Source organism: Nipponia nippon, unplaced genomic scaffold, assembly GCF_047370975.1.
Source record: "Nipponia nippon isolate SJK-2023a ecotype South Korea unplaced genomic scaffold, ASM4737097v1 scaffold_4, whole genome shotgun sequence".
NCBI classification, from domain to species: Eukaryota; Metazoa; Chordata; class Aves; order Pelecaniformes; family Threskiornithidae; genus Nipponia; species Nipponia nippon.
In genome coordinates this window covers 70,165,004-70,180,756 of record NW_028262358.1, presented here as the reverse complement: position 1 = coordinate 70,180,756, position 15,753 = coordinate 70,165,004, and the positions used below count along the sequence as shown (strand labels likewise).

Sequence of the window (15,753 nt, the reverse complement as noted above, 5' to 3'; positions counted from 1 at the left end):
ATCAGGTCACAATAGGTCTGTGATAATAATAGTAATAAATCAAACTTTTCAAAATACACGTCAGACATGAACAAGTTACAGGTTGTCGGGGTGGGGTTTTTTTTGCTTACCGTCCACTTTTTAAACCATACTGCTTTGATATCTAGCAGAGCCAAGAAGTAGACCGGACTCAAAAAATCTGCAGAGGCAGGATGATTAAGGTCGTGTTTTACTGACAAAAGTGACAAGGTACTCTCCACTACTTCTTCCATGTACCTTATGACACGAATAGGAAAAAATGAACAGAAAACAAAAATCACTTAAGTCTTTCCACCAGTAAGACTCAGGAACAAACTTCCGGTAAAACCTCATTGTTCAGATAAATCATATATATCAACAACATTATCTTTAACTTCATCTTGTAAGGATATTCATTCTTTGTATTACCATGAATAAAACTAATAACAACATACATGTGTATTCTCCTACGTGATTACATATTTTATTACACTTGTTACTTTGTAAAACACCCAAATTATTTTTGTTAAAAAGCACTTAGAACACTTCAAAAGCTAAGTAAGCAGCTTAATATGACCCATGACTACTCCTATGCAACTTCCCTAGTCCACTTTTCCCACCTTCTATTTATATTCCCCTCCTTATCACTGACCAGTCATCTGTCATCCTGTAATCAACCTTTTGCTAAAATTATATGCACCTAATTATACCTCAAAAATCATTAAATTAAGAAACAGTGACAAGTTTTTGAAGGTGACATACTTTTCTGGATGTCGAATCCAGGAAGAAGGAGCTTCCTTTTGGTACTCATTTAAAAGGCGGACCTGAAAACATAATTATTAAAATTAAAAAATAAATAATGCATGATGTTTCAGTAATGACAAAAAACATATGGAGAGTTCATTTATACCTTTTTAAGTAAACGATTTATGTCTGCGTTAGATACATCCAGACCAGCTGAAATACGAAGAGAATATTCTCCAGAGAGAAAGTACAACTCCAAGTGTCTTGCTAAAAAAGAAGGAAAAAAAAACCCACTCACCTCCATGACAATAGTGGCAAAACAGACTGTATTATACAGCTTCATTATAAAAGTTAACTGATTTTCAGGAAGTACATGACTCACGAAGTCTTAAATGTAATTAAATGCACATACCTAAACTTGTATAGACTTCTCTTGTCATATTAAATGGAGAAGAAGAAAAGGTTTTTGCATAGAACCTAAGAATTTTCTCCTAAGGGAGAAAAAGCAACCCATGTGTTAAATAGTCATGTAACTGTGTATTATCATTGCACAATAATCAGTATGCACTGGCATTATTCTTAATATTACATACTGCTCAGGTATCTCTACAGATGTGAAGCATATTTTATAAAAATACACAGTTTGGGACCACAGAAACCTACAGTCCAAAGGAAATTTTACTCAAATACTTTAACTGACAGCACCAATGCAAAGCCTCACTGAGATACAAAGAAGCAGATGAGGGAATATTACTGTACTTTTCCATTAACATTAATGTTTTTATATTATTAAATGTACCAATGACTTGTAACTAGCACTGTTTCAAAAGAAACTGTTGACCTTTTAAGCTGAAAGAGAAATATGTGACAGCAGCTGGGGCAACTTTCATATTTGTTTGATAATCACTTTAAAATTGAAAGAAAAAGAAAAAAAGGCTTAATTGGCATAACAAATAATCTGAAAGCAGTTTAAGCAGCTGCTGTTTTTTTTCCCCCTCATCAGTGCCTGCGTAATGTTACTATTATCATTTTCTCATCGTCATGGAGCATGTACTTAACTTAAATGGGAAATATTAACATTATATGTTTTACAGAAAAGTTTTGTCAATTTTTTTTACATCTGTTTGCTAGAAGACATTCAAACCTCTTCGTTCCTATTAAAAGATACATAAATGAGTACTCCAGTCTCTAAGAATCCTATTGAAATCCTGTTGTAATCCTTTAAATCAAGATGTACTGGAATCATATAGTTCTTCTACTTCAAAGAGTTTACCTGATACATACACAAATAATAAAATGCCTTGGGACCCTGCTGGACTACTCATAATACATATGTAACTTCTTATTCCTCTTCAGTACTCTTTACTAAGGCTACACATCTGCTAACTAAATACAGAACATTAGCTTACACTGAATGTTGCATCAGGATCTGACAGAGACATCGTTAGATGCTTACGCAGATTTGGCCAACTCTCAGAGTTCAGTATATCAGAGGGAGGGGCAAAGCACAGTGCCTGCAATGCTTCTTGGCGAACCTGAAGTGTTCAAAAAGATAAACACCACAAATCCGTTCACAACAACCTCTCAAATGCGTAATTTACAATATAATTTGGAGGAAGGAAGGAACAGGACCTGGCTGTAAAACTGATAAGGAATTTCAGAATACTTATCTTCTGCTATGCTTTTATGGTGATTTAGATAAAACACTACATCACTGAGAAAAAAAACCCAAATGTATATTTGAAGAAGCAACAAAACCATTTCATACAGGTTTTCAATACTGGATGCAAGGATTATGTTCTACTTTCTGCTTGTAATCAAATATTTTTTTTATCAGTGAAAATCGGAAACTATCACCAAATACTACAAATGTGCCTAGCAGCTCTCTAAAAAGTCAGTAAGGGAAAGTGGAAAGAGAGTTACTAGACACTATATTTTACTGCTGATTTTTCATCAGCATTATAATTTAAATAATTTCAAATGACTTTTATTTTGTTCTATATGTAGCCAACTGTAATCGCTAGTAATTTATTTCATATTACTGAAACAAACTGTAGGAAATTGTAACAATATTTAATAGCATCAGACTTTTTACCTGTTTTTCTATGAAAACTCGTCCACAGTGTTTATACCAGTTCCCATCTACCATGCCTTTTTCAACTGCCAGACAATCCCAAACAAATCTTACGGAGACAGCACTCTCAAAATGGTTCTCCAAGCTTCAAAAATAGCAGCAGCTGCTGATGATTGTTGGTTACAGACCGAAATTAGTACTGCCACTGACAGGAAGGCAAACCTAACTTAGACTTTATATATTCTAACTGGAAGCAGCTTGTTGGCAAATCAACAGGCATCTCTCTCTTCTAAGGGTAACACAAAGGACAATATGGAGTTACCAAGAAGGGCAAGGGGCACGTATACAGGAAAATAAGCTTCAATAACTTTACTTAGAATCATAGAATCATTAAGGTAGGAAAAGACCCTCAAGATCATCGAATCCAACCGTTAACCTATCACTGCCAAGTCCATCACTATACCATGTCCTCAAGCACCATGTCTATCCGTCCTTTAAATACCTCTAGGGATGGAGACTCAACCACTTCCCTGGGCAGTCTGTTCCAATGCTTGACCACCCTCTCGGTGAAGAAGTTTTTCCTAATGTCTAACCTAAACTTTCCCTGGCGCAGCTTGAGGCCGTTTCCTCTCGTCCTGTCACTTGTTACTTGGCAGAAGAGACCGACCCCCACCTCGCTACAAACTCCTTTCAGGTAGTTGTAGAGAGCAACAAGGTCTCCCCTCAGCCTCCTCTTCTCCAGGCTAAACAACCCCAGCTCCCTCAGCCACTCCTCAGAAGACTTGTGCTCTAGACCCTTCACCAACTTTGTTACCCTTCTCTGGACACACTCCAGCACCTCCATGTCCTTCTTGTAGTGAGGGGCCCAAAACTGAACACAGTACTCGAGGTGCGGCCTCACCAGTGCCGAGTACAGGGGCACTATCACCTCCCTGGTCCTGCTGGCCATACTATTCTTGATACAGGCCAGAATGCCATTGGCCTTCTTGGCCACCTGAGCACACTGCTGGCTCATGTTCAGGCGGCTGTCAACCAACACCCCCAGGTCCTTTTCTGCTGGGCAGCTCTCCAGCCACTCCTCCCCCAGCCTGTAGCGTTGCATGGGGTTGTTGTGACCCAAGTGCAGGACCTGGCACTTAGCCTTGTTGAATCTCATACAGTTGGCCCTGGCCCAACGATCCAGCCTGTCCAGGTCCCCAGGCCTTCCTATCCTCCAGCAGATCAACACTTCCACCCAACTTGGTGCCATCTGCAAACTTACTGAGGGTGCACTCAATCCCCTCATCCAGATCATCAATGAAGCTATTGAACAGGACTGGCCCCAACACTGAGCCCTGGGGAACACCACTCGTGACCGGCCGCCAACTGGATTTGACTCCATTCACCACCACTCTCTGGGCTCGGCCGTCCAGCCAGTTTTTAACCCAGCGTAGAGTGAACCCATCCAAGCCGTGAGCAGCCACCTTCTCCAGGAGAATGCTGTGGGAGACAGTCTCAAAGGCGTTACTGAAGTCCAAGTAGACAACATCCACAGCCTTCCCCTCATCCACTAAGCGGGTCACCTTGTCATAGAAGGAGACCAGGTTAGTGAAGCAGGACCTCCCTTTCATAAACCCATGCTGGCTGAGCCTGATCCCTCGGTTGTCCCGCATGTGCTGCGTAATGGCACTCAAGATGATCTGCTCCATGACCTTCCCCAGCACCGAGGTCAGGCTGACAGGCCTGTAGTTCCCGGGATCCTCCTTCCGACCTTTCTTGTAGAGGGGCGTCACATTTGCTAGCTTCCAGTCATCTGGGACCTCCCCGGTTGACTAGGACTGCTGATAAATGATGGAGAGTGGCTTGGCAAGCTCCTCTGCTAGCTTCCTCAGTATCGTCGGGTGGATCCCATCTGGGCCCATGGACTTGTGCGCATCCAGGTGGAGGAGCAGGTCAGTGACTGCCACCTCTTCAACAACTGGGACTTCACTCTGCATCCCATCTCCATCTCCTAGCTCAAGGGCCTGAAAAACCCGAGGATGACTAGCTTGACTATTAAAGACTGAGGCAAAGAAGGCATTAAGTACCTCTGCCTTCTCCTCATCCTTCGTGGCAAGGTTACCTTCTGCATCCAACAAAGGAGGGAGATTCTCCCTGGCCCTCCTTTTGTCACTGATATATTTATAAAAACTTTTTTTGTTGTCTTTAACGGCGGTGGCCAGTTTAAGTTCTAGCTGGGCCTTCGCCTTTCTGATCTTCTCCCTGCATATCCTCACAACATCCTTGTAATCCTCCTGAGTTGCCTGCCCCTTCTTCCAAAGGCGGTAAGCTCTCCTTTTTTTCTTCAGTTCCAGCCAAAGCTCTCACTTCTCACAGAACAACTTTTTTCAAACTCAAAATGCCCATAAACTCCTAACAAAAAAAAGACACTTGCTGCAACACTAGCTTTGGAACCAGATGGTTATGAACAATGAAATACCGCACTGCAGAGCAGTTGCTCCACTGAAGCCAAGATATATGAATCAACAAAGACAAGATTCCACTTAGGTACATATGAACTGTTATGTACATACAGTCTGTTTTCCAATATGCCATAAACATTAATTTGTATTAACATTTTATTTCTTCTTTGTAACTTACTTCCTTAGGCTGAATAGGGTCAAGCCTTTCTACAAGCAGCTGCAACTGTTCTTGACTCATGAACATATAACTCTGTAATACACATTATAAAATGATCATTAGAATATTTTATTAAACTGAACAGCAGAAGATTAAAATCATCACTCTTTCTGATATCTAACTTAATTTTAATAATTAGGACTTCAACATTTATACAATTTAACATTAAAGTCAACATTCTAAATGTTTTCTGCTGTTTGCCCAAAGTTCTCGTTACATATTTTGCTTTGCTTTACTTAAAAGTTTCCTGTATCTTCACAAAATCCCTTATAAGAATTCATTCAATAAGTAATATAGCATACTGCAGTAGTCTGGAAATGAACTGCACTTTACTTGCTCCTAGAGTAAAATCAAATAAGTTAGATGATGTATTGCTTTTACCATTATTTTATCTTTTTCTATGCAGTACTCGCATAGGTACTTTAGAGCATATGGGAATCATATTCATCTCATCTAGCATATGCTGTCTAAAGGTTAGACAGATAGTATAAGCTTAGTACTTCAGAGTGAAAGAAAGGTAATTAATTTGGTTTAGGATACATCAAAGATAGGAAGGATGAATCTTTTTCTAGGGCTACTTCTCAATCTCCACTGACAGAAACTTAACAATTTTGCACTACCATGCTTATTTCGTAACATAGAGAGAAAACATATTTTACTTGGTTGAACGAGGAATCGCTGTCAGAACAGTTGTCTGTGTAATAGCCACTCTGACGTTCTTTCTTTGTTTTACTATCCAGCTCCTTATTACGTATTCGATCTTCTTCAAACTTGTCAATCAAAGATTCTACCACAACCATCATGACATTCTTCAAGGCGTGCATCATTTCCCTGTATCTTCAAAGTAAAGATGATTTTAATATTAAAGAGCATAAAAATCACTAATTAAAAAAAAACACTAAATCATGAATAACTGAATATAGAATAATGCTACTTACACCCAGACTCACTGAATTTACAGAAATTAATAGAAAACAAATGCAAATCCAAAATGAGCAACAAAACATGTATGTACCTTACACACTTCAGATAACTATATTTTAAAATTATAATAAAATTCCTTTTTGCCCTTCTAAAACCATTGAGTGAAATACTGCTAACATAATCATGTTCTGGGAGGTTCTTAAGAATGAACAATGTGAATCCACCAAAAGGGAGAATCTGTCCCTGAGGAAACAGGCCAGTTCTCATTCTTGTTACTGTTTATGTTTCTTCAAGTTCAACATCCAATTTTTCTTCTGCTATAAGCCTCGAGCAGAACCAACAGAAGACAACACATCATCCTGATTCATGATCTTGAGTACAGGTCATGCACACAAAATAATTTTCTTTCAAGAAAATCAGTGTTTTTCTAAGTTACATAAATTGAATAATAATACTCACAAGGAAGCAATTCACAATAAAAGCTGCTTCAGAAAAACATCCTATTGTAAAATGTTGGTATTTTATTTCAAATTATTTTTTACTTTAAGGGTACTATTAGTTATTTTACAGTCCACAAAGATATAAATTACCATGTTGTGCTTTAATATCCTCCTACCTCTCAAATGAAAAATATAAGATACAGACATATTTAGTTCATTGGAGCGTCTTCTACCAACTTTAACAAGCAAGAGAACCCTAAGGTCCTGATCCTCGAAACAAAAAGACACAAACAGCATAATCTGAAAAACAGTCATCCCAACATGTATTTTCTAGATGAAAACAAAAGCCAAGTGTAGTTGATTAAGAACTGCTTTCTAACATAAATGACTGTACTATGAAAATACAAAATGTGTCACTAAGGAGTTAAATCCCTTAATACATTTTTCTCCATAAATACGTTTAAGTATACTAGCTACCACAGAAAATTAGTAATCACAATGAACAAAACTGGGACCTTGAATGATCCTGAAGTTATATCAAGACCATCACAGCGAGACCCAATAACGCTCTATCAGAATTCAGAATGCTTGCAGACAGGTGACAAGAAAAGGACCCTATAAAAGCATGGTTCATAAAACATTTCTGTGTACTTCTAGATATGAAACCTTCTGAAACAAAAACAAAATAAGATCTGCTAGAATGGAAAAATACATGATTTTTTAATTCCTTTCTTACTGAGGACACATAGTAAACAATAGGCACCGCAGTAAAACCCTAGTTCCACTAAAAAGAGAGATGGAGATGAAGTTAAGATTGTGCAACAGAAATAAGTGAAAAAAAAAGGTTCAGCTGAAGTAGTGTATAAAATCATTTTAGTGGCTAAAATACATGAGAGTCAAAAATTATCTTGTTTTCTTCCTCTGCAACACATAAAAGTGACCACTGATGCTAAAATAGTGTGGGGTTGGTCGGTTGCTTTTCATTTTTCAACATTCACCATTTCAGTGTATGAAATGATTCACTTTTTTAAAAAATTCCAGAGGGAGATGAAGCATGACAAATTGCAGTGTAGGGTGGGAATATTTGAATTGCTTGGCACTGATTTTTGAAAGCAAAGAATCACTTTTGTTACTCACTGGTTCAGAATTTATGTTTTCAAAACAAGTTCTGGAATGGAGAAAGGAAGACAAAGACCACGAAGAAACAAAAATGTGAATTATACATATATACTCACTCTTTTGATTCACGGGTCTTCTTAGTAACACGTTGGACAAGCGTGTCATAGCCAGATACCTCACCCTGATTTTGAGCAGAAGTACATTTTTCTGTTTCTTCTTCAATCACAGATCCCACAGTATTATTTATATATTGTCTAAGGTATTTCACAAACTCATAGCTGCAACAAATATACAAAAGTAAAATGCAATAGATTTCCTTGAGCTCACTGCCAAACATATTCAACATTACATTAACATTCACTATCTTCTCTCCCAGCAGACCTGTTACTTTAAGGTAAGGGTTTATGACTTGCAGCGAAATAAACTTCAACGGTGTAAAAAAACACAATAAAGTTTGATTTTCTTCAATGTGGTCATTATCAGCATATTCCAGGAAGAAACAATACCCAATAGTTTCTAACTTCCTTTTGTGCTTCTTCTAAAAGTAAAAATCTACTCAGATAAAAGGTTAATGTTTTGTAGACAAAAATCATGAAATATCAAGAAATCTCAAATTTAAAATTCCAGAAGAAACATTACTTGGAGCACCCTGAATATAGCTCTGTCTTATGGTATATCCATCTAGTATTATTATTTATGCAGTATACATAGAAAATGAGAAGCAGCACAGAAAACACAATTTATAAATTCTAGCATATGAGCATGTCTAAGGCTTATGAAAGTCTGTGTGTCACAACAGCATGCAGAAGATCTCAGTCAAACTGACAAACTAGCTGTCTGTCATTACACGTACATGTTAAACGTAAGGAAATTGGCACTTCGCGCTCTTGTTATTAGATACTCTCAGAAACTTGTTTAAACAAAAGAATAATCAGAAGGGGATTTCAAACGAAAGACTCTCGCTGGGCCCTCAGACTCTGTATTAGCTAGAGAAATTGCTAAAAAGTAGTGCTCAGAACATATAAACATTTTTTTTGTTAGTCTTCTGATTTATAAAAAGGACAAGGCAAACAGAAACACATAAAAAAGTAATCATACATAAACACTAGATGCATCATTATATTTTCATTATATCAAATGTAGATGTGCAACTACTTTGTGTTAATTTGGATAAATATAGACCGAGAAAAATTCAAATAAAAAAGTCAGTTCACCACATAGGTACAGAGTCCAAAGCTATAAAATGCAAATGTAAATAAAAGCAACTCTTAGAACAGGCACCAGCTTTTGCCTTTCTTGGATATTAAAAAAAAAAAAAAAATCAGACTCCATTCAAGATACATTTAAAAAAATAAGCACAGAAAATTGTGTCTTGTATCATGATACAATGTATCATGATAATATTGTATGTTGTATCTTCAATCACTGGATTGCCGACCTCAAGTTCCATCAGGTATAAGTCTTTTTTTTCTCTCCTTTTTCTTTTTTTCATTTTCCACTTATTTCCATTCCTACATCACTTTTGTTCTCAATGAAAGTAACAGAAATACATCTCAAGAAAGATGCAAACATGTTTATTTGCATTTTCATTTGTCTTCAAGGCTGGTTTTTTACTTCTGCAATAATGAAATTGCACACAAGCCTCCACTAAATGAAAGCTTTCATAAAACTTTCTCCCATTTGTTTTATGACAGTAACGTTTCCAGGGTATGCATTTTTGCAGTGACTGCTTCGCTCTGAAATACACGGCAATCGTATCATTATTCATGCCACTAAGTTTATGTCTGCTTGATGCTCTAGCCTTGATCTTCTGCATCATTCTTCCATCTTAAAAATGTTTTGCAACAAATAAAGTGTTTCAGCAATGACAGAACTCCTTCTTCACATGCAGAACCAAGTCAGACTGATCTGGTTGGGCTTACAAAGGAAGCGCTGGGGGGGGAAAAAAGTGCTAAAAAACCTCTAGGACTTTAATTTAGGAAAAAAAATACAACAGAAAACATGCTACTTATCGTTAGAAATCCTGATTTGTACTACTACACATACATTTTGAACTTCATTCAATTTTCCTTTTTATTAGCTGAGGATCCTGTGTTTCTGTCTTTACTACATCAAAGTGGGAAGAAAGGATAACGTAGGGCCTCAAAATCTGATAAAATTACTGAGGCAAAATAACCATGAGGCAGAAACAGTGCTGATCAAAATGCTGAGCTGAACTAGCATATTGGACAATCCAAAAACACACACTACTAATAAAGGAGCTTGAAGCCTGGATGGGTGGGGTAAGGGTCAAGAGGAAAGTTTCTTAATGGTCTCACTAATAAATTGCCATATGACCTCTCTGACCTTCCATGAAAACCAACCTATACTGCTGTGGGTTACGAACAAGAATAGAATACCTCCAGAAATATTCCAGCGCCAGAGAGTAATGCTCATGCTCTGCATTTAAAGCATCACTTGATTTTTCATTAAACGTAAGTTAAAACTTTTCTCATGAAATGAAAGTATCTTTAGGATCACCAATTTTTTAACACAACAGAAAAAGTAATGGATGCCATGGTTTCACTGTTCTGAAGGGCAAAGCTATGTATGCATTGTTTCCACCAGTTGTAGATTCTACTCCCTCATCCTGGGTATTCTCCTAATAAGTCCTCAGAAGAAATATTGACAGAAGAAATATTGACAGAAGTAATTTCATAAGCTTTTGGTTGTTTGGGTTTTTTTACTGTGTATATTGTCCTTTAAATAAAAACGTTTTTCTTTCAAAATTACATGTAATTTTCAACTTCAATATGTTCATAACCAACTCATACTTGTCACTCAGTAACCTGGTGCTCCAAAGTCACAAGACTACCAACAAAAGTGTTATCTGATACAATTTGTAATACAATTTAAAACTGAGCTAAAATACATTTTAAAGCATTTAGCATCTTCAGAAGACACAAAAGCATGAAAATTTTAAAATTATAGTGAAATTTTAGATAAACCCTAGTTCTATTTCACTTATTTACTTTTACCTAACTTCTACCACTGACAAAGCAATGCTAAAAATTAGATAAATTTAAGAGAATGTAGATAGTACCACTTCTGAAAAAAATGGCAGGGAACCAGATTTCTCAGAAGTCAGGTCACAGAACTCTGGTCCTTATTAAAACGTCTTCAAGGTCATTTCAGCTTGATATTCTCTTGACTTGTCATAATGCATACTAAAAATCTCCCATGCAGTAAAAAACCAAACAAGTTAGAATACCATGGAAAGGAAAGAGGAGTGTGGGCTCCAGAAATCTAGACTGCATGTGAGGTCACTGTCAAGTCTGATTTAAGAAGTGTGATGGGGATACATTTCTGCTTTATTCAAAACATAAATTGAAAGAACAACTACCTGATAAGATATACAAGGGTTCAGTAGTATAAGCCAGAGAGAACAACCAAATATGGAAGCCAAGTAGCCTTCTGAAAATTTACCTTATTTTGAAAAACAAAATTATATTGTCTTAGCAGTTGTCAAAAATACTGCCTGACAGCCTTCAGTGAGGATTTCTTCTAGCTTCTGTTCACATGTGCATTTAGCACATTACATTTACACATGCATCAGAGTTGACTAAGTTAGGTAGTTTTGCAAGTTCCTCTCTCACAAACAGCTCATCAATTACTATTACAGTAAAAATATATTACCGAGTGAAAAAGAAAAAAAAAAAAAACCAACAACAGAAAAATGGCAAAATTAATTTTATTCTCCAAATTAGCATCTTTTGAGAGTTGATTAGTGACAGGAATATCTAGAGAGATATATATAAATACATACACATTCACACAGCAATATAAATCATAAGCATTTCCCAAGAATAATGTAGTTCAACACATTTCACCTCCTTCAAAACATTAAAAATAGCAAAAATATTTTTACTTGTGAAAATTCTCATCTGTTTCCTCCAAATGCAAGAGAATCTCTTCTGCACATTCTACTGATGGGGCTCCAGTGATTTTTTCCTTCACACTCTGCAGCAACTGTCTAAGCATAGACTGTAACAGAGCTTCATCTTCACTTGTAAAGTGAGACATCTGTATAAAGCAAATATAAGAATAACAAGCTCTCATAGTTTGGGGTTTTTTCCTCCCCTCAAGATGCTAAGAAAAGCATAAATCCCTTAAATTGCACTTTTTTCCTGTTATGAACAACATGACATTTTCTATCAAAAGACACAACCGCAGACAGGAAATATTTGATACAGCTTATCTTCAAATGAACTGCAAACAAAATAATCAAATCAGTTTTAATAAACCACCTCTTATCTTAGTACAATATTTTTAAATGAGATATTGCATTAAGAAAAGCCTGAATATTCTTGTTTGCAGGTGTTTGAGGACTTGCCCATCAAATAGGCACAAGACTACACCGTAATTTTAAAAAAGGGTGTTTTTACGGATGTAATGACTGTATTTTGACGAGAAACCGCTACAAGTCTCTCAGCTGCTTCTCATCTACTATTACTACCCAGTTCTGACTTTTGGATTCCTCTACTCAGAGCTGTTGCCGTGCCCGTGATCAAAGGTGCTGGCAGCTTTTGCAAGGGCCAGGTGGAATTATCAGAACTGTTTAATTTCCCTGCAGTAATTAACTGCAGTGACCTGACAGAGTCCTGTCAATTTAACCCTGCAACTGCTGGGGAAAACTGGGAGGAGCAGCAGGAGTGTGAAACTGGAAACATCTGTCAAGTCCAGAAGATGGTGTCTTATCAGTTTAATTTTCAAGGGTTGAAAAAAAACCCAAAAGCTCCATTTCTATCTTGATTAATTAATTAACCTAAATTCATAGCTTAAACTTCTTTATATGCCAAGGAGTACTTCCAACCCCCAGTGGCAGTTCTAGCTTATATATTTCTAGTCTATTTGAGGAAAAACGATTTAGAGACCTTTGACTTTTTTTTATAAATTAAAAAAAAAGGGCAATCAAGGACTCTCTAAGCACCTGTGAATAAACAATATGCACACTTGGAACAGACAATATAATAAATCACTTCTTCAGATTTAAACAGTAACAGAAAAATCAAAGCCATATAGCACCAGCTGGAGGAGTTACCCTTTATGAAAGGTAACGGTTCCTTGAGTCAGCAGTTCTTGGTGGTAAATAGCACAGCTGCTGAACATTTTAGTTTGATCAGACATAATTCAACATTAACTCAATCATCTTACCAGAAATAGCATTAAATTAAAAACAAAAACACCCCACACAAATCCATTGTTATAATCTTAACTCCCTGATTTGCAGTCCTGTTTCTTATAAATTAGTCTGAAGGTATTTAATCAGTCAATGCATTTTTAGGTCTATATAAACCACTCTCATAAGTCTATTTTGACCTTAAGATTGGATAATATCCTAATCCCCTGCAAAAAGCTTCACTTAGGATTTTGGTATAACTAGGAATTTTTAAAAGCACAAGTATCTGGATACTGGTTGGCAATCAGTGCAAAGCCCCACTCAAATTATTCATAAAGACAAATCATGAGAATATTGCAGTTTCACCTCCAGCTTGCTTTGAAAAGTCTTATTTGACTTAAGTAATCACTCACAGAGATACTTATCTTAAAATTAATTTGTAAAGGTTTGTGGTTGTTGTGTTTGGTTTTTTGGTTTTGGTTTTTTTTTTTTTTCCCCAGCCGGCATATCCCCCATCCAGTTTCTGGGCAAAATTTAAATGATCCCTAAACAACCTCACCCCAAGCCCAGTTTGTGCAGCTTTTTCAAGTTCAAATTCATTTTCCAGGCACTGTCCCACAACTGCAAACCCTGCCCCAGGATGATTCAGAAGCGGCCTGTTGTAGCCAGCATTTATCCTTACACAGCCAACCCTCTTGCCTGAGCAAGGCTTTGAACAACAAAAAAGGTGACAATTTTAGCAACAAACCAACGACAGCAGTTAACGGCAATACGAGTACTGCGAGAATTCCTATCCCCTCTCGATTTTTATCGCCAGTCATTCAACTGCGTGTCAGTTTTTGGCAGTAACCAGATGTCTAATGACAACTCATGCACGAAAGCAGCTTGTCTTTTTAAAAGCGTCAGGAGAAGCGGCTAAACCTGACCCGCTCCTTCTCTCACGCTATTGCTAAAGGCACAGAGGGGCTTTGCCAGGGCACCTTGGACGCGCTGGCCCCACGCACCGCTTTAGCACCGCGGCCGCCGCAGCCCTCCGCCCCGGCCTCCCCCACCCCACCAGGAGGTCTCCGAGGCGCCCCCCGCCCGGCCCGGCCCCGCCCCGGGGCCCCGGACTCCCCGTTCCGCCCAGCGTCAGGCTGCGGGAGCCTGGCTGGGCCCCGCCAGGCCCCGCGGGTTGTGAAGGGGGGCGTCGCCATGCGCGGCCCTCTCCGCTTCTCTGCCCCCGCCCCGCCCCGCCCCGCCCCGCCCCGAGCCCCCCGGGCCGGCGGGAATCACCTTGAGGCGGCGGCTGCCCTCCCCGTCGCGGCGGCCGCGCGTCTCCCCGGGCGGCGGCCCTTAGCAACCGGCGGCGCCCGCTGCCGAGTCTCGCAGGGCCCTTAACAACATCGCGAGAGGACGGCGGGACGCGGGAGGGCCGGGCCGCCTCGGCCCGCCGCTTGCGACCCCTGCCCAGGGAGGGGAATCCGCCGTCGCTGTCGCAGCCCGCCCCGAGGCGGGGGTCTCGGCCTTCGCTGGCTCCGGGCCCCGGCACCCCGCCAGCGCCCTCCGTCGCCGCAGGTTTCCCCGGTCCCGGGGGCGGCCAGCGAGGAGGCGGGAAGGGCGGGAGGCCGGCAGCCCCAGCGGTGCTCGGGCAACGGTTTCTAGCGTGAAACGGCCTCCTTTGCCGCACTGAGGCCGTTTGGCTCCCGCAGCCCTTTTTTACAGCGCGTCTTGGTGGTCTCTGCTTTGTCGGCCAAATTATGTAAAGGGAAGGGGCCGAGGAATAGCACTGACCTCGGAAATGATGGATCTGCGCTTCCCCCTCTTGTTCAGCGCTGTGATGAAGTACCCTGCACCCAGGCTTCGGCAAGGGAAAACCCATGGCTTGGGTCGCTGGGACGCGTGTCAAGAAGGGTGTCCCCGTCCATCCGTCCCCCCCAGCAAAACTCATGAAACGTTCAGCCGCAGCTAGCTGGTCTCTCCCAGTCTTCAGGCTGGTGTGTCAGGGCTCACCTCTGTCCGGACCCCGGTGGCCCCCAGCCTTCTGTGTGGCGTAGGTTTTCCACTGAAATCAGAGGAATACGCTGGTGCCATTACTCCCAGTTTACATCAGCAAGGGAGCAGATGGTCTCAATAAATAAGAATATGAATGGCAAGATATTTTCCAGTGCTCTTGAGCTCTCCATCCCTTCCTGGGATGGAGGAAATACTACAAAAAGAGCAAATAGGTTTCTATTCAGCAAATAAAGGCGTAACAGAAAACAACAAAAGCATTTTGATTTGAAATCATATTCCATTAGCTTAGCTATAACAAGCAGAAATGAGTTAAAATAAACACTTATAATGATGTTTGACAGTGCTAGCATGTAAGGTGGCACATTGTGCTTTTTTATCCTTTATGTCAGTAAATGCTAATCTTCCAAGATGAAATGTTCCTGTAAGTGGATTTGTAGCCCCTTCAGTTCATAGAGCTCTACCTAAAGGTAGGGATCCACTCTCTCACAGTAGAACTACTAGCACGTTGGGGCCAAGCATGTAAAATACAGTATTTCTATTGAAAAATTATGATTCGGGAATTGAAACAGAAATCCGTCTTACTGTTAGTTCCTCAGAAACAAGATTTTGATTAGTAGCAATGGAGTCTGTGGTAGATTTAATTC

The 15,753-nt window shown here is 39.4% G+C and overlaps 1 protein-coding gene across 5 annotated transcripts in view; it reads right to left on the bottom strand.

Moving 5' to 3' along the window:
• The window catches only part of TBC1D32 (TBC1 domain family member 32), an 87,024-nt gene extending 72,364 nt beyond the window's left edge, over nucleotides 1-14,660 (bottom strand). For 4 of the 5 annotated variants that reach the window (XR_015708787.1, XM_087776708.1, XM_087776710.1 and 1 more), the window contains exons 1-10: nucleotides 14,390-14,660; nucleotides 11,864-12,018; nucleotides 8,073-8,234; nucleotides 6,133-6,310; nucleotides 5,435-5,506; nucleotides 2,151-2,276; nucleotides 1,154-1,232; nucleotides 908-1,008; nucleotides 760-821; nucleotides 111-255 (exon numbers count right to left, since the gene is read on the bottom strand). Coding sequence is in view for 4 of the 5 variants with exons in the window: in XM_087776708.1 (XP_087632834.1) it covers nucleotides 111-255; nucleotides 760-821; nucleotides 908-1,008; nucleotides 1,154-1,232; nucleotides 2,151-2,276; nucleotides 5,435-5,506; nucleotides 6,133-6,310; nucleotides 8,073-8,234; nucleotides 11,864-12,018 (1,080 nt within the window). In the remaining variant the exon portion in view is untranslated. Of the gene's footprint in view, nucleotides 1-110; nucleotides 256-759; nucleotides 822-907; nucleotides 1,009-1,153; nucleotides 1,233-2,150; nucleotides 2,277-5,434; nucleotides 5,507-6,132; nucleotides 6,311-8,072; nucleotides 8,235-11,863; nucleotides 12,019-14,389 lie in introns of those variants that run through there. The other variant, XM_087776711.1, reaches the window with a different exon arrangement.
• Between the last annotated feature and the right edge of the window lie 1,093 nt (nucleotides 14,661-15,753).